The following is a 27674-nucleotide window of genomic DNA, read 5'->3' on the forward strand; positions in this document are numbered from 1 at the left end:
TCTATGGACAGAGTAACACACACAAAATGCCGGAGGAACTCAGCAGGTCAGACAGTGTCTATGGACAGAGTAACACACACAAAATGCTGGAGGAACTCAGCAGGTCAGGCAGTGTCTATGGTCAGAGTAACACACACAATGCTGGAGGAACTCAGCAGGTCAGACAGTGTCTATGGACAGAGCAACACACACAAAATGCTGGAGGAACTCAGCAGGTCAGACAGTGTCTATGGACAGAGTAACACACACAAAATGCTGGAGGAACTCAGCAGGTCAGACAGTGTCTATGGACAGAGCAACACACACAAAATGCTGGAGGAACTCAGCAGGTCAGACAGTGTCTATGGACAGAGCAACACACACAAAATGCTGGAGGAACTCAGCAGGTCAGACAGTGTCTATGGTCAGAGTAACACACACAAAATGCTGGAGGAACTCAGCAGGTCAGACAGTGTCTATGGACAGAGTAACACACACAAAATGCTGGAGGAACTCAGCAGGTCAGACAGTGTCTATGGACAGAGTAACACACACAAAATGCTGGAGGAACTCAGCAGGTCAGACAGTGTCTATGGACAGAGCAACACACACAAAATGCTGGAGGAACTCAGCAGGTCAGACAGTGTCTATGGACAGAGCAACACACACAAAATGCTGGAGGAACTCAGCAGGTCAGACAGTGTCTATGGTCAGAGTAACACACACAAAATGCTGGAGGATCTCAGCAGGTCAGACAGTGTCTATGGTCAGAGTAACACACACAAAATGCTGGAGGAACTCAGCAGGTCAGGCAGTGTCTATGGTCAGAGTAACACACACAAAATGCTGGAGGAACTCAGCAGGTCAGACAGTGTCTATGGACAGAGCAACACACACAAAATGCTGGAGGAACTCAGCAGGTCAGGCAGTGTCTATGGTCAGAGTAACACACACAAAATGCTGGAGGAACTCAGCAGGTCAGGCAGTGTCTATGGTCAGAGTAACACACACAAAATGCTGGAGGAACTCAGCAAGTCAGGCAGTGTCTATGGACAGAGTAACACACACAAAACGCTGGAGGAACTCAGCAGGTCAGACAGTGTCTATGGACAGAGTAACACACACAAAATGCCGGAGGAACTCAGCAGGTCAGACAGTGTCTATGGACAGAGTAACACACACAAAATGCCGGAGGAACTCAGCAGGTCAGGCAGTGTCTATGGTCAGAGTAACACACACAATGCTGGAGGAACTCAGCAGGTCAGACAGTGTCTATGGTCAGAGTAACACACACAAAATGCTGGAGGAACTCAGCAGGTCAGGCAGTGTCTATGGACAGAGTAACACACACAAAACGCTGGAGGAACTCAGGCAGTGTCTATGGTCAGAGTAACACACACAAAATGCTGGAGGAACTCAGCAGGTCAGACAGTGTCTATGGTCAGAGTAACACACACAAAATGCTGGAGATACTCAGCAGGTCAGACAGTGTCTATGGTCAGAGTAACACACACAAAATGCTGGAGGAACTCAGCAGGTCAGACAGTGTCTATGGACAGAGTAACACACACAAAATGCTGGAGGAACTCAGCAGGTCAGTCAGTGTCGATGGACAGAGTAACACACACAAAATGCTGGAGGAACTCAGCAGGCCAGGCAGTGTCTATGGACAGAGTAACACACACAAAATGGTGGAGGAACTCAGCAGGTCAGACAGTGTCTATGGACAGAGTAACACACACAAAATGCTGGAGGAACTCAGCAGGTCAGACAGTGTCTATGGACAGAGTAACACACACAAAATGGTGGAGGAACTCAGCAGGTCAGACAGTGTCTATGGACAGAGTAACACACACAAAATGGTGGAGGAACTCAGCAGGTCAGACAGTGTCTATGGACAGAGTAACACACACAAAATGCTGGAGGAACTCAGCAGGTCAGTCAGTGTCGATGGACAGAGTAACACACACAAAATGCTGGAGGAACTCAGCAGGCCAGGCAGTGTCTATGGACAGAGTAACACACACAAAATGGTGGAGGAACTCAGCAGGTCAGACAGTGTCTATGGACAGAGTAACACACACAAAATGGTGGAGGAACTCAGCAGGTCAGACAGTGTCTATGGACAGAGTAACACACACAAAATGGTGGAGGAACTCAGCAGGTCAGACAGTGTCTATGGACAGAGGAACTCACACAAAATGGTGGAGGAACTCAGCAGGTCAGACAGTGTCTATGGACAGAGTAACACACACAAAATGCTGGAGGAACTCAGCAGGTCAGTCAGTGTCGATGGACAGAGTAACACACACAAAATGCTGGAGGAACTCAGCAGGCCAGACAGTGTCTATGGACAGAGTAACACACACAAAATGCTGGAGGAACTCAGCAGGTCAGTCAGTGTCGATGGACAGAGTAACACACACAAAATGCTGGAGGAACTCAGCAGGCCAGACAGTGTCTATGGACAGAGTAACACACACAAAATGCTGGAGGAACTCAGCAGGTCAGACAGTGTCTATGGACAGAGCAACACACACAAAATGCTGGAGGAACTCAGCAGGTCAGTCAGTGTCGATGGACAGAGTAACACACACAAAATGCTGGAGGAACTCAGCAGGCCAGATAGTGTCTATGGACAGAGTAACACACACAAAATGCTGGAGGAACTCAGCAGGTCAGACAGTGTCTATGGACAGAGCAACACACACAAAATGCTGGGGGAACTCAGCAGGTCAGGCAGTGTCTATGGTCAGAGTAACACACACAAAATGCTGGAGGAACTCAGCAGGTCAGGCAGTGTCTATGGACAGAGTAACACACACAAAATGCTGGAGGAACTCAGCAGGTCAGACAGTGTCTATGGTCAGAGTAACACACACAAAATGCTGGAGGAACTCAGCAGGTCAGACAGTGTCTATGGAAAGGAATAAAGTGTCAACATTTCGGGCTGAGACCCTTCTTCAGGACTGGAAAGGGAAAGGAAAGAAGCCAGAATAAGTGCTCGACTTTGAATGCCTTCAAAAAAAGCATCTTGGGTAGTATATTGTGACATATAGATACTTTGATAATAAATTTACTTTGACCTTTGTCCTTTGTCTTTATTCTTTCCTTCTCTTGTGCAAAAGTCTTAGGCACATATGTCTAGTACTGTATTTGTCAACATGGAGCAGACAGTGAGCTTGTAACCCTTGTGGGAGCAAAGGATGTTGGGAATGGTGAGGGAGGGGTGTGGGACAGGTGGCGGAGAAGGAGTGAGAAACCGAGGAGCTGATTGTAGGCCTCAGGAGAGGGAAACCAGAGGTCCATGAGCCAGTCCTCATCGGAGGACCAGAGGTGGAGAGGGTTAGCAACTTTAAATTCCTAGGTATCATTTCAGAGGATCTGTCCTAGGCCCAGTACACAAGTGCAATTGTGAAGAAAGTATAGCAGCGCCTCGAATTCCTTAGGAGTTTGCTGACATTCAACACGATACCTAAAACTTTGGCAAACTTCTATAGATGTGTAGTGGCGAATATATAGACCAGCTGCACCATGGCCTAGTATGGAAATATCAATGTTTCTGAATGGAAAGTCCTACAAAAGGTAGTGGATTCAGCCCAGTATATCACAGGTAAAGCCCTCCCAACCACGGAGCACATCTACATGAAACGCTGTCGTAGGAAAGCAGCGTCCATCACAGATCCTCACCACCCAGGCCATGCTCTCTTCTCACTGCTACCATCAGATAGTAGGTACAGGAGCCTCAGGACTCACACCACCAGCTTCAGCAACAGTTACTGCCACTCAACCATCAGGCTGTTGAACAAAAGGGGATAACTATGCTCACTTGCCCCATCATTGAAATCTTGCTACAATCAATGATCTCACTTTAAGGACCCTACCTCATTATCGCATGTTCTCATTATTTATTGCTACTTATTTATACTTGTATTTGCAGAGTTTGTTATCTTCTGCACTCTGGTTGATCTTTCATTGATCCTGTTGCAATCAGAATCAGGTTTATTATCACCAGCACGTGTCGTGAAGTTTGTTAACTTAGCAGCAGCTGTTCAATGCAATACATGATAATATTGAAAGAAAAAGAATTAAGTCAATTACAGTAAGTACATATGTTTATATTAAATAAATAATAGCGCAAAACAAGAAATAATTTATATTAAAAGAGAAATGAGATAGTTCATGGGTTCAATGTTCATTTCGGAATTAGATGGCAGAGGGGAAGAAGATGTTCCTGAATCACTGATTGTGTGCCATCAGACCTCTGTACCTCCTTACCAATGGTAACAATGAGAAAAGGGCATGCCCTGGGCGATGGGGCTCCTTAATGATGGACATTTTCTGCAGCACCACTCCTTGAAGATGTATTGGATACTACAGAGTACCCAAAATGGAGCTGACCAATTTTATAACTTTCTGTAGTCGCAGTAGCCCCCTCCCCACCAGACAGTGATGCAGCCAGTCAGAATGCTCTCCATGGTACACCTATAGAAGCTTCCAAGCGTTTTAAGTGACAAACCAAATCTCTTCAAACTCCTAATGAAATATAGCTACAGTCTTGCCTTCTTTGTAGCTACATCAATATGTTGGGACCAGGTCAGATCCTCAGAGACCTTGACACCCAGGAACTTGAAGCTGCTCACTCTCTCCACTTCTGATCCCTCGATGAGGATTGGTATGTGTTCCTTCGTCTTACCCTTCCTGAAGTCCACACTCAGCTCTTTCGTCTTACTGACGTTGAGTGCCAGGTTGTTGCTGCGGCACCGTTCCACTAGCTGGCATGTCTCACTCCTGTACTCCTCTCGTCACCATCTGAGATTCCACCAATAATGCTGGTACCATCAGCAAATTTATAGATGCTGTTTGAGCTATGCCTAGCCACACAGACGTGGATATAAAGGGAATAGAACAGTGGGTTAAGCGCACACCCCTGAGGTGCACCCAGTGTTGATCGCCAACGAGGAGATTTTATCAGCAATCCGCACAGCTTGTGGTCGAGGATCCAATTGCAGAGGGAGGTACAGAGGCCCAGATTCTTTAGCTTATCGATCAAGACTGTGGGAATGATGATGTTAAATGCCGAGTTATAGTCGACAAACAGCATCCTGATATAGGTGTATATATTGTCCAGGTGATCTACAGCTGTGCGAAGAGCCATTGAGTTTGCGTCTGTCGTTGACCTGTGGTGGCAATAGACAGATTGCGGAGGGTCCAGGTCCTTCCTGAGGCAGGAGTTCAGTCTAGTCATGACCAGCCTCTCAAAGCATTTCATCACTGTCGATGTGAGTGCTACTGGGCGATAGTCATTAAGACAGCTCACACTACTCTTCTTAGGCACTGGTATAATTGTTGCCTTTATGAAGCAGGTGGGAACATCTAACCTTAGCAGTGAGAGGTTGAAAATGTCCTTGAATACTCCTGCCAGTTGCTTGGCACAAGTTTTCAGTCATATCAAGTACTCCGCTGGGGACTGCTGCCCTGTGAGGGTTCACTCTCTTTAAAGACAGCCTAACATTGGCCTCTGAGACAGTGATCACAGGGTCACCGGGAGCAGCAGGGATCTTCACAGCTGTAGTTATATTCTCCCTTTCAAAGCGGGCATAGAAGGCGTTGAGCTCATCTGGTAGTGAAGCATCGCTGCCATTCATGCTGTTGGGTTTCACTTTGTTGGAAGTAATGTCCTGCAAACCCTGCCAGAGTTGCCTTGCATCCAATATCGCCTCCAACCTCACTCGGAATTGGCTCTTTGCTCTTGAAATAGCCCTCTGCAAGTCGTATCTGGTCTTCTTGTACAGGTCCGTGACACCAGACTCGAATGCCACAGATCCAGCCCTCAGCAAACGACAAACCTCCTGGTTCATTCATTGCTTCTGGTTTAGAAATGTACAGCAAATTTTTGTGGGCACACACTCATCCATTCAGATTTTAATGAAGTCGGTAACAACTGCAGCATACTCATCCAGACTCAAAGGTGAATCCCTGAATACAGACCAGTCCGCCAATTCAAAGCAGTCCTGTGCTTCCCTGGTCCAAACCTTCTTGGTTGTCCCTACTGGTGCTGCAGTCTTCAGTCTCTGCCTATACTCGGGGAGTAGAAGTACAGCTAGGTGATCAGACTTACCGAAGTGAGGGCGTGGAATAGAACAGTCAGCATTCTTGACGGTGGTGTAGCAATAGTCCAGTGTATTGTTCCCTCTGGTGATTTGTTGATGGTAATTATATAGTGACTTTTTCAAGCTGGCCTAGGTAAAATTCCCCAAAATGATGGTGAGGTGTCAGGAAGTGCAATTTCCTGATCCCATTGCTCAGATTATCTGGAACCTGTTTCATATTGGCCTGAGGTAGAATGTGCACCACTACCAAAATGATCGCTGAAATCTCCCACGGCAGGTAAAATGGACGGCACTTAATTGCGAGATTTTCCAGGTCCGGTGAGCAACACTGATACATTTGCGCACCCAGTGGAGTTGCAAATGTAGTTACCATTTTATAGATTTGCAGAGCATGCTTGCAGGAAAGTGAATCTCAGAGTTGGATATGGTGACATTTATGTTACTTTGATAATAAAATTTACTTTGAACATTGAGATGTCTGGGACAGATGGGGTCGTTGACTATGTTGGCAAGACAAAGATCATAGACAGAATTCATGCAGGGTAGGCTGGGCTTTCCAAGATACACAATGTTCTCAAAAACTAACAAGTCAAGGGTCTCGGCCCAAAACTTTGAACCTGCATTCCTCTCCACAGATGCTGCCTGACCTGCTGAGTTCCTCCAACGTTTCATGTGTGTTATTGACAGATGTTACACTGGAAGCATGCAATGGCCTGTGGATGATTGGAAGAGTCATTGTGTACCCTTGAGTCCTCACACTTACCGCTGCATCGGCTCCGAGACACGGTTTCGAGGGTTGGGTCCCTGCACTTTGCCCGCTGGAAGGCACAATGGGACTTGTAGAGTTTCCTGTCGCTGCCACACACCGGCTTCTGCTGGGCCCTGGAGCAGTCGGTGTTGCACAGGCCCCCTCGGTCACTCTCAGCTATAAGAAACTAAAGCAGCAACAGTTCCAGTTAGCATCTGTCCTCACTGCAAGTAACAACCTTATGTTAACACACAGAACAACCCCACTGTTTCCTGTACCACCACGAAGAGCACTCTCCCTGGTTGCCTCGCCAGCTGGTATGAAGGGGCCAGAGCACAGGATCAGGAAAAGCTGCAGAAGGTTGTTAACTCAGCCAGCTCCATCATGGGTGCTTGGTTTCATAACTCCAAAACATAAAACTAATGGAAAGATAAACACGGAGCCAGGAATAAGGCCAGTTAGTTTCGCTTTTACTTCAGCAAGAAGCGCACTTTCTCCAAGAGGACCGTAACTTTGTCACAGTTTGGAGGCTTGCGTGCCTCAGTGACCTGGGGAGCCATATTGTCTGGAGTCCTTTGGCTCTTGGTAGGGTCAACCATGCCAAGCAGGTCAAAGGGTAGAGGCCAGATTAAGAGTGTCCTGTCAGGGACTAACAACCCTAACACTTAAAACAAAATTGTTACAGAGACAGCATGAAGAATCCTTCTACATCTGTGTGTGACGGTATTCCTGAGTCTCCACCTGGGACTTGCGTGACCGACGGGAGTGAAAACCGAGAGGAAGCTACTGACGTGATGAAGGAAGCCCTGAACACCCCCAGAGAGGAAGGACCTTCACTGCTGCCCTGAACACCAGCGGTGTAACGGGAAGTAAATAACATGCGCGTTCATGACGTGGTGGCATAATGACGTATACCATTCACGTGCTTTTACACATAACCCGTGATTTTTAATTTAACAATATATACACTATTATTCAAATACTACTGAAATATTAAATACATAACAACGCACACTAGCCTCCCCAGCGTCCAGCCTATGCTCTCTTCCCACTGCTGTCATTAGGAAGGAGGTACAAAAGCGTTAGGACCTACATCACCAGATTCAGGAACAGTTATTACCAGGTCAGGTACCCCCTATCTGAAATTCCAAAATCCATAAACCCCCAAAACCCAATCTTTTTTTTAGCACTGACATGACGTCACAAATTCCACAAGGCACTGGGTAGGTTCCCAGGTGATACACAGGTCTCCGTGCACAGACAGTTCTGAGAGGCGACCCCCGATGCGTAACGAACATCATTTAACAAAAAACAGAAAAACATGGTGTAAAATGAAGATGCCAATCGTGTAGCGTCAGCGGACTGAACATATGCTGTTTAATAGTGTGCTGATCGTGAAACACGCAAAGATCTATAAACGACAAACTGAACGTTGAAGCCAGTTGTGAATATTCAGCAGGCTGGCTGCAGAAATTGGAAAAAAAACACAACATTGAATTTTTGAAGCGTCGGCTGGTTATGAAAATCTAGCACCAGAGCACATCTACAATACTGATCTGCTTCCAGTAATTTTTTTCCCTCCTCTTCCCCTCTTCTTCTATTCCCCACTCAGGCCTCTTACCTCTCTCACCTATCACCTCCTCCTGGTGCCCCTCCTCCTTCTCTTTCTCCCGTGGTCCACTCTCCTCTCCTGTCACATTTCTTCCTCTCCGGTCCTTTACCTTTCCCACCCACCTGGCTTCACCTACCACCTTCCAGCTGTCCCCCTTCACCCCCCCCCACCTTTTTATTCTTCCCCTTTCCTCTCCAGTCCTGAAGAAAGGTCTCAGCCTGAAATGTAAACTGCTTATTCCTCTCCAGAGATGCTGCCCGACCTGCTGAGTTCCCGCAGCGTTTTGTGTGTGTTATGATGCCGATTGTTTTTATATCTTACATAATGAAATTACATTTTGTTTAAACTAAATATATTTAAATTAAATTTTTTAAGCATTGCCTATAAAAACACCAGAACAAGTCTTCAATGCTTATTGTTTTTAAACCTTATAAAAAAAACTTAGAAAAAGTTTTAAAAAATACAGTGTACTATAAACTTTTCATCAAAACACAGCATCATAGGTGGAAACTGAAAGCCTTCCATTATTCAACAGTTGATTCGGGTATTCCCCCATGTGTCTGTGTTGCTTTTGACACCCTGCGTACTTCATATTTTCATTATACTAATGTTGTGTAAATATCTTTACTGTTAAGTTTGTGTGTGTGTGATGAACAAGTCTAAGACAAAGAATCACACATAAAATGCTGGAGGAACTGAGCAGGTCAGACAGTGTCTATGGTCAGAGTAACACACACAAAATGCTGGAGGAACTCAGCAGGTCAGACAGTGTCTATGGTCAGAGTAACACACACAAAATGCTGGAGGTACTCAGCAGGTCAGACAGTGTCTATGGACAGAGTAACACACACAAAATGCTGGAGGAACTCAGCAGGTCAGACAGTGTCTATGGAGAGGAATAAACAGTTGACAATTTGCGCCGAGACCCTGCATCAGGACTGGGAAGGAAGGGGAAAGATGCTGGAATATAAAGTTGGGAGGATGGGGAAAGAGGGCAGCTTGAAGGTGATAGGTGGAGCCAAGTGGCTGGGGACGGTCAAGGGCTGGAGAGAAAAGGAGGAGGGGACCGCAGGAGAAAGGGAAGGAGGTTGGAGTGAGAAGAGGCAAAGAGGAAAGGAGGGAGAGGGCAGGGGGATGGAGAACTTCTTCTTAAGCCAGAAGGAGAAGTTGATTTTAAACACTATCAAGTTGCAGGCTACCCAGACAGAATATAAGGTGTTGCTCCTCCACCCTGAGGGTGGCCTCATCTTGGGACAAGAGAAGACCATTGACCAACACGTGGGAATAGGAATGGGAATCTGGGAATTGGCAGATGGAGCAGAGGTGCTCAAAGTGGTCACAGAAATTATGGCGATCCCAAACTATATTTCACTATATATTCCAAAATCTGAAACAGTTCCGGCCTCAAGCATTTCAGACAAAGGTTACTCAGTACCATACAGCTATCAGGTTCCTGAACCAGTGTGGATAACTTCACTCACCACAATGAGCCTCAGGTCCCTCACCACCAGGTTCGGGAACAGTTATTACCCCACAACCATCAGGCTCCTGAACCAGTGTGGATAACTTCACTCACCATAATGAGCCTCAGGTCCCACACCACCAGGTTCAGGAACAGTTATTACCCCACAACCATCAGGCTCCTGAACCAGTGTGGATAACTTCACTCACCACAATGAGCCTCAGGTCCCACATCACCAGGTTCGGGAACAGTTATTACCCCACAACCATCAGGCTCCTGAACCAGTGTGGATAACTTCACTCACCACAATGAGCCTCAGGTCCCACATCACCAGGTTCGGGAACAGTTATTACCCCACAACCATCAGGCTCCTGAACCAGCGTGGATAATTTCACTCACCACAATGAGCCTCAGGTCCCACACCACCAGGTTCAGGAACAGTTATTACCCCACAACCATCAGGCTCCTGAACCAGTGTGGATAACTTCACTCACCACAATGAGCCTCAGGTCCCACACCACCAGGTTCGGGAACAGTTATTACCCCACAACCATCAGGCTCCTGAACCGGTGTGGATAACTTCACTCACCTCAACTGCTTCCACATCCTACCGACTCACTTTCAAGGATTCCACAACTCATGTTCTGAATATTATTTATTATTTGTACTTTTTTTGTATCTGCACAGTTGGCCTTTTGCACATTGCTCTCGGTTTTCACTACTGTCAGCCATGAAGGTCCCGGTGGAGACTCAGGAATACCATCACACTCAGATGTAGAAGGATTCTTCATTGCTGTTTCTGTAACAGTTTTGTCTGACCAGTCAGGGATGTCAGCCCTGAGCTGAACCCCCGAACCTGGAGGACCAGTGGACCGCTCTTAATCTGGCCTCTCCCCTTTGACCTGTTTGGCATGGGGGGGAGAGAACTGATTGAGAATTAGAGAAATCAATGTTCACTCCACCAGGTTAGAGCCGGGGTTCCCAGCCTTTCTTATGCCATGAAACCTTACCATTAAGCGAGAGGTCCATGGAGCCCCTGCAGAGGAGACTACCCAGTTGGTATATGAGATGTTGCTCCTCCAAGCTGAGAGTGGCCTCGCGGTTTCAACAGAGATCAGAACTGTCTTTGGAGATAGGAGAATGCGGATACTGGAATCTGCTACTATGCAACATGAGTTCCTCTAGCAGATCCTGGCTCAATTTCTTTTAACTTTACTTTTTGTGTATTTAATATTTCAGTAAGATTTTATGTAGTTATAATCAAGCCTGCAGATATTCAACTCAGAACTTACAGAGGAGAAAAGATGTGGGAATGGCGTTTGTAACAGTGAAATTTAACAACCAACATGACACGCTGGGCTTGTGTGTGGTAAAAACAGGAGGACCAGGATTGTGGGGGGTGTGAGTGGCTGAGATTGCTACAATGCCAAGGTGAAACCATCCACCATCGGCATGCCACGCCCTCCCCCCGCGATGAAGCCGTGTGAAAACAAATGAAGAAAGGTACTGGATGATGCCACAGCACTGCTCAAGGAGGACACCGGAAAACTCAAACCCGTTTTTAATAGGCAAGATTTTTTTTAAATTAAATCACCACACCCAAATTTTGCAAAGCCCGTTCGCCTGCTTCTACTGTCAGTGATAAGATAGCAATGAGCCAGATCGCGTGGAGGCTGAATGAATTCTTTCCAAGGTTAAGTGGATCCCATGGGCAATGCCGGTGGTCTCAGAGGCCAAGAATGAGTCTGTCAGGATAAGTGGTGATTCTAAGGTCACCGTCATTGATCTGAAAGCAGATCAATGCCCCCTGCCCAGGGCAGAGGATACCCTTGCAAACCTTTCTGGAGGGAAACAGTGCAGCAAAGCAAGCTCAGCTGAGGTCTACGTACAGATGGAGACGGAAGCAGATGCCAAACTGTTTCTCACCGTAAACACTCACAAAGGGACTTACTGATATAATAGGCTTATTTCTGGAGTTGCATCTGCATCTGTAATTTGGCAGAAAGCTATGGGCCAGGTGCTACAAGGCTACCTAGGCACTCAGTGTTATCAGGATGACATCAGTGTTACCGTGACATGGAACAACTCCAGAACTTCAAGGTAGTGTTAAAAAAGTGTGCATTTAATATTTCAATAATATCGGAGTAATCTTGCCTATATACTGTTTATTAAGCAATCTTAATAATTCATTACAGATTATATGTAAAAATAAATTAATTTCATATACAGCCACGCTACCACATGACACATGCGCCCCTCACTTGACGTGAACAGAAAGTTAGACCCTTATTCCCAGACTCCTGTGTTTCCCTTGAATTAGTTTAATGTCTTGAAGTTATAAAACATAACAGAACTCGGTTAATCGCAGGAGTGTGACAGCAGCTGTATTTCATGAGGAGGAGTTTGAGGAGATCTGGTATGTCACCAAAAACACCTACGGATTTCTAGGGGTGTACCATGGACGAGCATTCTAACCGGCTGCATCACCGTCTGGTCTGGTGGGTGGGGCAGGGCGGGGGTGGGGGAGAGGCTATTGCACAGGATCGAAGTAAGCTGCAGAGAGTTGTAAAACTAGTCAGCTCCATCATGGGCACTAGCCTCCGTAGTATCCAGGACATCTTCAAGCAGCAGTGTCTCAGGAAGGCAGCATCCATTATTAAGGGCTGCATCACCCAGGTCTTTGCATTGCTACCATCAGGTAGGAGGTACAGGAGCCTGAAGGCACACACTGAATGATTCAAGAACAGCTTCTTCCCCTCGGCCATCCCATTTCTGAATGGACACTGAACCCATGAACACTACCTCACTACTTTATTATTTCTATTTTTGCACTATTTATTTAGGTTAACTAATATATAGCATATTTACTGTAATTCGCAGTTTTACTCTCTTATTACCATGTATTTCGTGGTCCGCTACCACAAAGTTAGCAAATTTCACGATGCATGCCGGTGATTCTGATTCTGAGAAAGCGGTCAAAGCAAAAATAAATAATAATTATGTGGGAAGGAGAAAGGCAAAAAAAAAAAAAAATAGCTTTGGAGAGACGAAGTATTGGAGAGCAAGAGCGAAGGGAGGGTTGGAAGAGATCCTCCATCGTGTTTACCACTTTGGAAACAAGCAGTAAATAATATTACAGACACTATTTTTAGTACGGGTGAAAACGAGGAACAGAGGACCATTGTCTAACTGCTGCCGTCCCTGGTTTTACATAGAAAGACTCAGATTCAAGTCTGCACAGAGCAAGACATTCCAATTACCACAGGCACAGCGTCTTGCAAACACTGCTGCATATTTTTATCCATATTTATTGACATACTTGACCTTATTTTCATGGGCTTTTTTAAAAATATATTTTAAGGTCCCCTCGCTATGGGCAGCTGGAACTGCTGTTCAGATGTCAGAACAACAAGTTCCCAAAGCTGTCAGTGAGATATTTGGAAACCCCACCCTCTCCCTAAACAGGGGGATGATTGAAAGTTGAACGACGGACAGAATGTTGGAGGGACTCAGCAGGTCAGGCAGCGTCTGCGGAGAGGAATAAACAGTCAACGTTTTGGGCCGAGACCCTTCTTCGGGATAGGAAAGGAAAGGGGGGTAGGTCAGAATGAGAAGGTGGCAGGGCGGGGGAGAAGGATAACCTGGCAGGTGATAGGTGAAGCCAGGTTAGGGGGAGAGTGGGAGGGATGAAGGGAGAAGCTGGGAGGTGATAGATGGAAGAGGTAAAGGTCAGAAAAAGAAATAATTTGATCGGAGAGGGGGAGTGGACCATGGGAGAAAGGGAAAGAGGAGGGGAGGTCAGAGGGTGGTGAAGGGCAGGTGCGGAGACGAGAAGTGATGAGAGAGTAATCATGAACACACACAAAATGCTGGAGGAACTCAGCAGGTCAGACAGTGTCTATGGACAGAGTAACACACACAAAATGCTGGAGGAACTCAGCAGGTCAGACAGTGTCTACGGACAGAGTAACACACACAAAATGCTGGAGGAACTCAGCAGGTCAGTGTCGATGGACAGAGTAACACACACAAAATGCTGGAGGAACTCAGCAGGCCAGGCAGTGTCTATGGACAGAGTAACACACACAAAATGCTGAAGGAACTCAGCAGGTCAGACAGTGTCTATGGACAGAGTAACACACACAAAATGCTGGAGGAACTCAGCAGGTCAGACAGTGTCTACGGACAGAGTAACACACACAAAATGCTGGAGGAACTCAGCAGGCCAGGCAGCATCTATGGAGGAGAATAAACAGTCGATATTTCAGGCCGAGAGCCTTCTTCAGAACTGGAAAGAAAGCGGGAAGATGCCAGAATAAAAAAAATGGCGGGAGGGGAAGGAGGATAGCTTGGTCATCAGTGAAGCCAGGGTGGGAAAGGTCAAGGGATGGAGAGGAGAGTGGACCATGGGAGAAAGGGAAGGAGGAGGGAACCCGGGAGGAGGTGATAGGTAGGTGAGAAGGGGTAAGAGGCCAGAGTGGGGAATAGAAGAAGAAGGGAGAGGGAGGGGACATTTTTTTTAACCAGAAGGAGAAATCGATATTCATGCCATCAGGTTGGAGGCTACCCAGGCAGAATATGAGGGGTTTCTCCTTCCCCCGAGGGTGGCCTCATCGTAGCACAAGAGGAGACCATGGACCAACATGGTGGAACGGGAATGGGAATGGGAATTAAAATGTTTGGCCACTGGGAAGCTCTGCTTTCGGCCGATGGAATGGAGACGCTCGATGAGGCGGCCTCCTCCCCTCCCTCAATTTACAATGGGCCTCACCAATGTAGAGAAGAGTAATCAGAATGGGGAATAGGAAAAGAGACAAAGGGGGCGGGAGAAAGGGAAGGTAGAGAAATGTAAAGCCCATCTTTCCTTACTTTAGCAGAGCAGCTGATGTGCTGAACCGTATAGACCACGGCAGCAGCTCAGACACGTTGCCATGGTGACCTACAGGCATATGTCACTGCAAGCAGTACGGTTTACAATAGAATTGACCAGGGAGGGACTGAGGCATGCAAGCAAGGGACACTAAATATTCTGAAAACAAGGAAAAGGCAAATAAATAACCCATTTTAAAGATTCAAAATAAAAAATGGACTCTGGGTCAAGCTGGGGTCATCAGCTTCATGTCTTATTTGCTCCCTCAAGAATGTAAATAACCGAGAAAGATCCCAGACTATTTATTTTTTCTTCCAGCCCCAGAAAGCCACAACAGCCAATTACACCCATGTGACCGATTACCCTACTAACCAGTACAGCTTTGGACTGTGGGAGGAAACCGGATCTCCCGGAGGAAGCCCGCACGGCCACGGGGAGAGCGTACGAACTCCTTACTGACAGCAGCAGGAATTGAAGCCGGGTTCGCTGGCTCTATAATAGCATTACACCACAACTTACAGCAATGAAGAGGTTCGTGAAGCATGGTGGACAGCTAACTCTCACACGCTGAAACCTTCCCTTTACAACAGACTGGATTGGGCCCACTGCCTAGAAGAGCCATCACACTTACTACACAACTGCACCATCCCCAGACAAAAGAGAAGCCCCGATCTCACTGCTTCACTGTCAGCAAGTCCCAGAGCTAACAAACATGCCAAGCCACAGACACTACCTCACTTTCTTCATTACTGTGTATTTTTATTGTAATTTATACTGTTTTTACCATTGCTCGGTACTTTGAACAGATAATCCTACAGAAGGTAAATGGATTTGGGACAGCACATCACAGGTTAAAACCCTCCCAACTAATCAGCACATCTACGCGAAACGCTGTCGTGGGAAAGCAGCATCCATCATCAGAGATCCTCACCACCCAGGCCATGATCTCTTCTCACTGCTGCCATCAGGTAGAAGGTGCAAGAGCCTCAGGACACACACCACCAGGGTTCAAGAACAGTTACTACCCCTCAACCATCAAGTGTTGCCGTGATTCCAGTGTGGGAGGGAACCGGGGCACCTGGAAGAGACGCGGGCGGTCGCCGGGGAGAACGTACAAACTCCTTACAGACAGCAGCAGGAATTGAACCCCACTGTAAAGCGTTGTGCTAATTGCTACTCATTGATTTGTTTAGTTTTTGAGATATAGCACAGAATAAGCCCTCCCGGCCCTTTGAGAAATGCCACCCAGAAACCCCCCAATTTAACCCTAGCCTAATCCAGGGACAATTTACAATGACCAATTAACCTACTGACCAGTACGTGAAACTGGAGCACTCGGAGGAGCCCATGTAGTCAGGGGAGAACGTACAAACTCCGTACAAGCAGTGACAGGAATTGAACCCACGTCGCCCGTACTGTAAAGCGTTTTGCTAGCCACTCTGCTACCATGCTTTCTGTTATCCTTTTCCCAAAGCCGTGGGAAATTTCCTTAAAATTAATCTAATTCCAGGTTGAAAGCTGTAAGTAGAATTTCTCCATTTCAAGCAGGACGTTCCTGCTCAGACAGCGGTGCGGGACGTTTCAGCTCGGACAACAGCGCAGATCCTTTGGCCGGTCATGTTGTGCTGACCTTTAACCTAGCCCAAGACCGACCCAACCCTTCCCTCCCACATACCTGCTGCCCGGAACATTGTTGACGTTCAGGGCAGCACTGAATGTCCTCCATCTCTGGCAGTGCTCAGTGCTTCAGTCAGTAGATCGGTTTTCTCCACTGACAGTCACGCAAGGCCCAGGTGGAGACTCAGGAACACCGTCACACTCTGACGTAGAAGGATTCTTCATTGCGGTTTCCGTAACGGTTTGTTTGACCAGTCAGGGTTGTTCACCCTGAGCTGAACTCCCTGAACCTGGAGGACTGGTGGACCACTCTGAATCTGGCCTCTATTCTTTGACACAGGTGACCCAACCAACAGCCAAAGCATAAAGCCCTAAGTCCTCTATGTTACTCTCCGGGTCATTGAGGCACGCAAGCCTCCAAACCCTACGACAATGTTGAGGTCCGCATGGAGTTCCCTCCCACATAGGCCTCCATTTTTTCTTCATTCGTGTGCACCAGTCCCTGAAATGTCTGAAAAGTACCTGCCCCTACCATCGCATCTGGCAGCATGGCCCACGAACCGAAGACTGTTTAAAAAAAGCAACCATTTCTATTCCCCCCATTCCTCCTTCCAATCACCTTAACATCATGTACTCTGGTATCAGCCCATCTATCACTCAGGCTGTCCACTCGATCGATGCCTCTTATCATCACGTACACCTCTATCAAGTCTCCTCTCATCCTCCTTCACTCCAAAGAGAAAAGCCCTGAGCTGAACTCCTAAACCCGGAATCAGACTCTCCTCAAGAGGCACCCTCTCTAATCCAGGTAACATCCCAGTAAATCTCCTCTGCACGCTCTCTAATCCAGGCAGCATCCTGGTGAATCTCCTCTGCACGCTCTCTAATCCAGGCAGCATCCTGGTGACTCTCCTCTGCACGCTCTCTAATCCAGGCAGCATTCTGGTAAATCTCCTCTGCACCCTCTCTAATCCAGGCAGCATCCTGGTAAATCTCCTCTGCACGCTCTCTAATCCAGACAGCATCCTGGTAAATCTCCTCTGCACCCTCTCTAATCCAGGCAGCATCCTGGTAAATCTCCTCTGCACGCTCTCTAATCCAGGCAGTATCCTGGTAAATCTCCTCTGCACCCTCTCTAATCCAGACAGCATCCTGGTAAATCTCTTCTGCACCCTCTCTAATCCAGGTAACATCCCAGTAAATCTCCTCTGCACCCTCTCTAAAGCTTCCACATTCTCCCTATAATGAGGCGACCATGAAATGAACTTGATATTCCAAATGTGGCCTAACGAGATTTTTAAACGAGTTTCATTCTGTTTCCATTTCGTTAATTGGTGCTCTGTCATTCACCCACGCTGAGCTCACCAGTTTCATCAACTTTGTCTGTAACTTCCACCCCGCCCTCAAATTCACTTGGTCCATCTCTGATACCTCTTGCATCCCTCTCTCCATCTCTGAAGACAAACTGTCAACTGACATCTTTTATAAACCTACTGATGGCCACGGCTATCTTGACAATACCCCTTCTCCTGTAAAATAGCTGTTCCCTTTTCTCTGTTCCTTTGTCCGCAGAGCATCCATTCCCGCTCTATTTACCAAAAGCAGAACTTCCAGGTGGCCAACCGTTTAAATTCTGATTCCCATTCCCGTTCTGACATGTCGGTCTACGGCCTTGTCCTGTGCTCAGGGTGGAGAAGCAGCATCTTGGTACCCTTTTTTTTAAAAACTTTTTTTATTGAGTTTTCAAATAATTACAGAAATAAAAGAAAATATATGAAACTATATATATACCCTTCCCCCCTCCCCTTAACCCCTCCCCCCTAACATCCCTATAGAAAAAAGAAAGAAAGAGTGCCTGGATATCGGAAGATCCCCACATGCTCCATGGAGTTCATAATAACTTTAGTATATATACTTATTTATTTCCCCAAATAACCAATTATTTCATCTTTGGAGCACCTATATATGTAATCCTGTCTTTTGTAAATAAGGGCCCATCTTGGTACCCTTTAACCTGATGGCATGAATATTGATTTCTCCTTCCAGTTAAAAAAAAATGCTCCCTCCTCCTCCTCCTATTCCCCACCCTGGCCTCTTATCTCTTCTCACCTGCCTATCACGTCCCCCCGGATCCCCTCCTCCTTCCCTTTCTCCCGTGGTCCACTCTCCTCTCCTATCAGATTCCTTCCTCTCTGCCCCCCACCTGGCTTCACCTTTCACCTTCTAGCTGTCCTCCCTTCCCTCCCCCTACTCTTTTTTATTCCGGTACCTTCCCCCTTCCTTCTCAGTCCTGAAGAAGGGTCTTGGTCCAAAACGCTGACTGTTTATTCATTACCATAGGTGCTGCCTGACCTGCTGAGCTCCTCCAGCATTTTGTGTGTGTTACTCTGTCCATAGACACTGTCTGACCTGTTGAGTTCCTCCAGCATTTTGTGTGTGTTACTCTGTCCATAGACACTGTCTGACCTGCTGAGTTCCTGCAGCATTTTGTGTGTGTTACTCTGTCCATAGACACTGTCTGACCTGCTGAGTTCCTGCAGCATTTTGTGTGTGTTACTCTGTCCATAGACACTGTCTGACCTGCTGAGTTCCTCCAGCATTTTGTGTGTGTTACTCTGTCCATAGACACTGTCTGACCTGCTGAGTTCCTCCAGCATTTTGTGTGTGTTACTCTGACCGTAGACACTGTCTGACCTGCTGAGTTCCTCCAGCATTTTGTGTGTGTTACTCTGTCCATAGCCACTGTCTGACCTGCTGAGTTCCTCCAGCATTTTGTGTGTGTTACTCTGTCCATAGACACTGTCTGACCTGCTGAGTTCCTCCAGCATTTAGTGTGTGTTACTCTGTCCATACACACTGTCCGACCTGCTGAGTTCCTCCAGCATTTTGTGTGTGTTACTCTGTCCATAGACACTGTCTGACCTGCAGAGTTCCTCCAGCATTTTGTGTGTGTTACTCTGTCCATAGACACTGTCTGACCTGCTGAGTTCCTCCAGCATTTTGTGTGTGTTACTCTGACCATAGACACTGTCTGACCTGCTGAGTTCCTCCAGCATTTTGTGTGTGTTACTCTGTCCATAGACACTGTCTGACCTGCTGAGTTCCTCCAGCATTTTGTGTGTGTTACTCTGTCCATAGACACTGTCTGACCTGCTGAGTTCCTGCAGCATTTTGTGTGTGTTACTCTGTCCATAGACACTGTCTGACCTGTTGAGTTCCTCCAGCATTTTGTGTGTGTTACTCTGTCCATAGACACTGTCTGACCTGTTGAGTTCCTCCAGCATTTTGTGTGTGTTACTCTGTCCATAGACACTGTCTGACCTGCTGAGTTCCTGCAGCATTTTGTGTGTGTTACTCTGTCCATAGACACTGTCTGACCTGCTGAGTTCCTGCAGCATTTTGTGTGTGTTACTCTGTCCATAGACACTGTCTGACCTGCTGAGTTCCTGCAGCATTTTGTGTGTGTTACTCTGTCCATAGACACTGTCTGACCTGCTGAGTTCCTCCGGCATTTTGTGTGTGTCACTCTGTCCATAGACACTGTCTGACCTGCTGAGTTCCTCCGGCATTTTGTGTGTGTCACTCTGTCCATAGACACTGTCTGACCTGCTGAGTTCCTCCGGCATTTTGTGTGTGTCACTCTGTCCATAGACACTGTCTGACCTGCTGAGTTCCTCCGGCATTTTGTGTGTGTCACTCTGTCCATAGACACTGTCTGACCTGCTGAGTTCCTCCGGCATTTTGTGTGTGTCACTCTGTCCATAGACACTGTCTGACCTGCTGAGTTCCTCCGGCATTTTGTGTGTGTCACTCTGTCCATAGACACTGTCTGACCTGCTGAGTTCCTCCAGCATTTTGTGTGTGTTACTCTGTCCATAGACACTGTCTGACCTGCTGAGTTCCTGCAGCATTTTGTGTGTGTTACTCTATCCATAGACACTGTCTGACCTGCTGAGTTCCTGCAGCATTTTGTGTGTGTTACTCTGTCCATAGACACTGTCTGACCTGCTGAGTTCCTCCGGCATTTTGTGTGTGTTACTCTGACCATAGACACTGTCTGACCTGCTGAGTTCCTCCGGCATTTTTGTGTGTTACTCTGTCCATAGACACTGTCTGACCTGCTGAGTTCCTCCGGCATTTAGTGTGTGTTACTCTGACCATAGACACTGTCTGACCTGCTGAGTTCCTCCGGCATTTAGTGTGTGTTACTCTGACCATAGACACTGTCTGACCTGCTGAGTTCCTCCAGCATTTAGTGTGTGTTGCTCTGGGTTTCCGGCAGCTGCAGAATCTCTCCTGTTTGTCGTTCTGTTAAAACCCCTTTTCAACCAAAAACAAATCCTGTGGTTAAGACTTCTTCTGGCAGTGGGAAGAGTTTCATTTTTATTTAAACCCCGCCCATATATTTAGCATCCCCATCCCCTACGTAACCTTCTAGGTTCAGAGAGATGACACCTTCGCCTCTCCACAAGCAAGAACTCAAATGAAAAAGTTCTGAGAATCAGACACAGAAGACAGTAGAGGCTAAGTGTACAGGAAACAACATGGAACAGTATGTCCTTAGAATGGGGACGAGGAGGAATTCCTTCATCCAAAGATTGGTGAATCTGAGGAATTCATTGCCACAGACAGCTGTGGAATCCAAGTTAATTAAAGCGTGGTTTGATAGGTACGTGATTAGTCAGGGCAACAGAAGTTACGGGCAGAAGGCAGCAGAATGGGGTTCAGAGGGATAATAAGTTAGCTATGATGAAATGGTGGTGCAGACACTGTTACAGTACACACCCTCTGGGGCTTAGATGCTCCACGTTCTCCAGGAGCCACGGCACACTTCCTTTAAAGGTCTGACCCACTCCACTATTTGGCAGCCATGTTTTGGCACCAAGATCTGGATATCTGAAGAGCACCTGAACTTGATTCAGGGCTCAGTCCCCAACTTTGGTTCAGTCTGTGATTGCGCTTAGGATTTCTGTCTCGTTTGGATTCTCGTCTCCAAACCTCTAAAGGTTCCCACCCAGCACCTAGTCAAGAGCCCTGTAATAATCTCAGTCTCGAGACATCGCATTTCCATTCTAGACTCAGATACTCCAGCACTTGGTCCTTACAGTCCTCACCTAGGCATCTCGTCACAGACTTCACGTACCAAATGGCCTAAATCTGACTCTCTGCCTTGTGGTGTAACACCTGTAGGGGTAATGAGAAAACTCTTCATAATTGGGAAATAAACAAGATGCAAGATGGCAGAGAACAGGAAAATGTCACAATCTGTACTTCTTGTACTTAGCAAACACGAGGAAATCTGCAGATGCTGGAAATTCAAACAACATCACACACAAAATGCTGGTGGAACACAGCAGGCCAGGCAGCATCTATAGGAGAAGCACTGTCGACGTTTCGGGCCGAGACCCTTCGTCAGGTCTTGCACTGAATTCTATTTCCATCTTAGACAAATAACCAGGAGGTTCACTGGACAACAAAGATTTTGCTTCCTGAATGCTTTTGGGTGCATCTTATGGATTTTGGACTGCTGATCATGAAAATTGCCATGAAATTTCCCTATCACACACCATTTCTCTGAAATAGTTTATATTTGTTAAATTCAATTCGTAATTCAAGTCAGAATAACTGATGCCAAGATTAAGGAAGGTATTTTTATTGGTCCACAAATCAATCAGGCCATCAACGTCGAGCAATTCAAAGAACTCCTAGTGGGACCAGAGAAAATCGCATGGAAGGCATTCAAGGATGCTGTTGAAAGTTTTCTTGGCAACTACAGATCATCAAACTACGTGCAGCTGGTTGACAACATGCTTCAAGCAAACAAAACCATGAAGAGCAACATGTCACTGAAGATTCATTTTCTATATTCCCATTTAGACTTCTTCCCTGCAAATCTTGGTGCTGTCAGTGACGAGCACGGTGAAAGGTTTCACCAGGACATTGCGGTCATGGAGAAACGGTATCAGGGCAACTGGAATCCATCAATGTTGGCTGATTATTGTTGGACACTTAAGCGAGAAGCCTCAAACAAGAATAAAAAAAGATTTTTAGCATAGTTGAACTATTGCAAAGCGTCAGCACTATTATGCAATTAAATGCATTATATTCAATAAAAGTTGATTTCTTGCTTCTTCAAATTCTTACGTGATAAAAGCAGTCTGAAAACATATCTGTCTTCAGCTTCATAAACAAAACTAAATTCTGGGCAAGCAAGACTTGCAAAGAAATGTCTTATCCGCTGCTATTAAAGTACCTGTATGAGAAGGTATTGATGCAGCTCAGAAAACCACTTAGGGGTGACTTTACAGGTTATGTGAGGGCAGAATGAAGAACAGCCTGCTGGAGGAACTCAGTGGGTCGAAGAGCAGAAGGAGAGAAAAGGAATTGTCAGAATGTTTTGGGCCGTAACCCTAAATCAGGACGAGCTGCCTTTCGAATCAATGTGTGGAACAACCTGACAGAATACACACTGCTCAGGAACGGGGAAAATTTTAAAAGCAGAAACAGCAATTTTGGAGCGTAATGGGATAACTGATATCCTGGACTCCCTCATCTTAACTGGAATTGAGAATTTTTTAAAATATTTTTCTCCTCACACTGGCCAGCAATTTTATTTATTTAGAAATATGGTGCAGACTAGGCCCTTCTGGCCCAGCCAGTCAGCTATTTAACCCTTGCCTTATCACAGGACTATTTACAATGACCAATTAACCTTCTAACTGGTACATCTTTGGACTCTGGGAGGAAACCAGAGCACCTGGAGGAAACCCACGCAGTCAGAGAGAGAACATATAGATGACATCTGAACTGAACTCCAAATTCCGACGTGTCAGGCTATAGCAGTGTCACAGTAAGCACCCCACTACCGTGGCGTCCCAACCTCCCCACTGTTTTAAGTTACTTAGGAATCATGAGCACGGGAAAACAGGGAGGAATGAACTCGCGTTACTTTTCCATTATATGCTCGAGAAAAAAATATTCTTATTAGCTACGGGTGAATATGTGGATCCCCAAAGTTGTTATTGCAAAAGTTCTCTTCCCTTGCCAAGTGTTGATGGTGGGTCTGAAAACCAGACGCCTGCTCTTGGCTGCACCATGGCCATCTAGGAGTGATTGGCACTTGATATGTGGGGCCTTGCCAGGAATGTGAGGCTGCACACGCATGTGTCATCCAATGCACTCAGTCATTTCAGAATGCATCGAGTAGCTGCAAGAGTTTTCGAGAGGGAGGAAGAGGGAGACAGAGTTGGAGGAGTTTTAAGTAGCAGTCGACTTATCTAGGCAAGTTCGAGTATATTGTCATCTGACTGTACAAATAGAGTCATGGAAAAGTACAGCACAGAAACAGACCCTTCAGCCCATCTAGTCCATGCTGAACCATTTAAACTGCCTACTTCCATCGACCTGCACCGGGATAATAGCCCTCCTATCCACGTACTTGTCCAAACTTCTCGTAAATGTTGAAATCGCCACTTATGCTGGCAGCTCTTTCCACACTCTCAGATCCTCCGAGTGAAGAGGTTTGCCCTCATGTTCCCCACAAACTTTTCAACTTTGACCTCTGGCTGTAGTCCCACCCAACCTCAGTGGGAAAAGCCTGCTTGCATTTACCCTACCTATACCCCTCATAATTTTGTATACCTCTATCAAATCTCCCCTTTGTTCTATGTTCCAAGGAATGAAGTTCTAACCCATTCAATCTTCTCTTATAACTCTGATATATACATACAACCTAACAAACCAATGCTCCTCCGCACCATGGTGCACCCACAATATGTACATCACAAACAGCACATAAACCAAAATATTACCACAAATAAGTTAATAAAATATAATTCAAAGTGTATATAGTGTGCAGCACAGGTTAATAGTAAACAGCTCACTGTTGTAGTGATGAGACTTGGTGGTAGCAGGGTATTCATAGCAGGGTGGTAGCAGTACATTCAGCCAGAGACTCATTCCACCGAGATGTAACACTGAGCGTCATAGGAAGTCATTCCTGCCTGTGGCCATCACACTTTACAACTCTTCCCTCGGACTGTCAGATGCCCTGAGCCAATAGGCTGGTCCTGGACTTATTTCCACTTGGCACGATTAACTTATTATTATTTAATTATTTATGGTTTTATATTGCTATATTTCTGCATTATTCTTGGTTGGTGCGGCTGTAACGAAACCCAGTTTCCCTCGGGATCAATAAGGTATGTCTGTCTGTATTCATCAGTCTCACAGCCTGGGGGAAGAAGCTGTTACCCAGTCTGGCAGTCCCAGTCCCGATGCTCCCGTACCTCCTTCCCGATGGCAGTGGATCAAAGAGATTGTGTGATGAATGGTAGGGATCCCGAACAATGCTTCCGATCCTTCATATAATACTCTCCCAGTAAATGTCACAAGGATTGGGGAGGAAGACCCCAGTGACCCTGTTGGCAGTTTTTACTGTCCTCTGTCGGGTCTTGTGGTCCAATGCTTTACAACTTCTGCACCACACAATGAGTTAGCTAGGCAGGTCAATCGGGTTTAATGAATGTCTTCTGTCCTCTGCACCCGGATTTCCAATCAATCCGATCTGTGGCAGATGTGGGTAAAGCATGCCTGTGATTTTAGACCCTTTATCAAGCGTGGCCATTAGGTACAGTACAAGCAGCAAGGAGAGTGAATGCTACCACTGCATAAGGCAAAGTTAGTGGCAAGCCAAAGGCCAGACAGACAGACAGATGGCCAGACAAGGATTTCTTAATAACTGAAGCACAAGGAGGGAGGCTCGTAAGGTGTAGCACTTTCCATTGCCTTTCTTTGGTCCAAAAATATTGAAATGTAGTGGCTTACAAACATTCAGAAAGCTCTTAGAGAAACAATGATGATATAAGCTGAATCACAATCAGGTGTAATGTCACCAGCATACGTTGTGAGACGTGTTGCCTAAGCAACAGCAGTACTGTACATTGCAATACATAATAATAAAACGGTGAACTACGGTATGACATATATATATCTACCAGAGGCCTCCATCGGTCCGGCTCGACCATGGATGTTGTGTCCTCGCTGTCTAGATACACAAGCCTGGGCAGTACAATATGGAGACAAGCTGTTCCCCGTGTAGCCAGCTGGTGAAGCCAAAGCAATGGCAGAGACTGATAGAGTTTGGTACTAGCAGCATCGCAGGAGTTGCCAGTCAACGTTGAACTCAATATAGGACTGCTTTAGGGACCCCAGCTCCGGATTTTTCCCCTTGGGGTTTACTCCCGAAGCTTTCCCCATGAGTGGATGTAGCCACAAGGCAGCGGAGGTTTGAGATCAGAGTTTTCCTTCTCCTAGATGAGCTGCCAACCATGGCTGATGAGCCCCATCTGCCCGAAGTATGTGTGTCTGTGCATGTCTCATGTCGCCCGTGTATTTTTATTGTTTTATCACTTTACAACATTAAATCACAGTGGATTTAATTTAACTTTTTTTTGACACTGATCAACAGAAAAACTCTTCCATGTCAAAGCAAAAAGCAGATTTCTACAAAGTGATCTAAATTAATTACAGATATAAAACACAAAATAATTGATTGCACAAATATTCACCCCTCTTTAATATGACACACCAAATCATCACTGATGCAGCCAATTGGTTTCAGAAGACACATAATTAGTTAAATAGAGATCACCATGTGCAGTCAAGGTGTTTCAATTGATTATAGTAAAAATACACCGGTATCTGGAAAGTCCAACTGCTGGTGAGTCAGTATCCTGGCAAAAACTACACCATGTAGACAAAAGAACACTCCACGCAACTCCGTGAAAAGATTATTGAAAAGCACAAGCCAGGAGATGGATACTAGAAAACTTCCAAGACACTAAATATCATTGGAGTACGGTTAAATCAATCATCAAGAAATGGAAAGAATATGACACAGCTGTAAATCTGCCGAGAGCAGGCCGTCCTCAAAAACTAAGTGACCTTGCAAGAAGGGGACTAGTGAGGGAGGCCACCAAGAGACCTATGACAACTCTGAAGGAGCTACAAGCTTCAGTGGCTGAGATGGGAGAGACTGTGCATACAACAACTGTTGCCCGGGTGCTTCACCAGTCACAGCTTTATGGGAGAGTGACAAAGAGAAAGCCACTGTTGAAAAAAAAAACACATGAAATCTCAGCTAGAGTTTGCCAGAGACATGTGAGAGACTCTGAAGTCAGCTGGAAGAAGGGTCTATGGTCTGATGAAACAAAAATTGAGCTTTTTGGCCATCAACTATACACTATGTTTGGCGCAAGCCAAATACCACACATCATCAAACACACACCATTGCTACCGTGAAGCATGGTGGTGGCTGCATCATGCTGTGGGGATGCTTCACTGCAGCAGGCCCTGGAAGGCTTGTGAAGGTAGAGGGTAAAATGAATGCAGCAAAATACAGGGAAGTCCCGGAGGAAAACCCGATGCAGTCTGCAAGAGAACTGCAACTTGAGAGAAGATTTGTTTTCCAGCAAGACAATGGCCCCAAGCATAAAGCCAAAGCTACACAGGAATGGCTTAAAAACAAAGTTAATGTCCTGGAGTGGCCATGTCAGAGTCCAGACCTCAATCAAATTGAGAATTTGTGGCTGGACTTGAAAAGGGCTGTTCACTGACGATCCCCATGCAATCTGACAGAGCTTGAGCAGTTTTGTAAAGAAGAATGGGGAAAAATTGCAGTGTCCAAATGTGCGAAGCTGATAGAGACCTATCCACACAGACTCAAAGCTGTAATTGCTACCAAAGGTGCATCTACTAAATAATGACTTGAAGGAGTAATTATACAATCAACTAGTTTGTGTTTAAAAATTGTAATAAATTTAGACCAATTTGTAGAAATTTGTTTTTGCTTTGTACTGAGGTTCCTTAAGGTCATTATAGCCAGGGGTGGTAATGGGGACAAGCTCCCACTATCTATTAAATGCTCCCAATGGTGTGCGCCTCAAATAGCCTCTGACAACCAAGTCCAGCACCTGGCCTTCACACGTGACTAAGCCCGGCAGAACCATTTCAGCCGTGGTTGGCAGCTCACCTAAGAGAACAAAAACTCTGATCCCAAACCTCCACCATCTTGCAGCCACGTCCACTCATGGGAGTAAATCCAGAGTGAAAATCCAGAGCTGCAAACTGTAAGGCAGCCCTACACTGAATTCTACTCTGACTGGCAACTCCTGCGACACAACTAGCGCCGAACTGTATCGGTCTCTGCCGTTCCTTTGGGTTCATGTGTGAGAAGGGGGGGGGCTTGCTACATGGGCTACAGCTTGCTCTCT

The 27674-nt window shown here is 46.2% G+C and overlaps 1 protein-coding gene across 3 annotated transcripts in view; it reads right to left on the minus strand.

Moving 5' to 3' along the window:
* The window catches only part of LOC140737369 (SPARC-related modular calcium-binding protein 1-like), a 237157-nt gene that overhangs the window by 175914 nt on the left and 33569 nt on the right, over positions 1–27674 (minus strand). For all 3 annotated transcript variants that reach the window (XM_073063830.1, XM_073063829.1, XM_073063831.1), the window contains exon 2: positions 6856–7027. In XM_073063830.1, the coding sequence (XP_072919931.1) occupies positions 6856–7027 (172 nt within the window). The remainder of the gene's footprint in view (positions 1–6855; positions 7028–27674) is intronic.

The sequence above is a fragment of the Hemitrygon akajei genome, chromosome 12 (genome assembly GCF_048418815.1).
Source record: "Hemitrygon akajei chromosome 12, sHemAka1.3, whole genome shotgun sequence".
Taxonomy (NCBI): Eukaryota; Metazoa; Chordata; class Chondrichthyes; order Myliobatiformes; family Dasyatidae; genus Hemitrygon; species Hemitrygon akajei.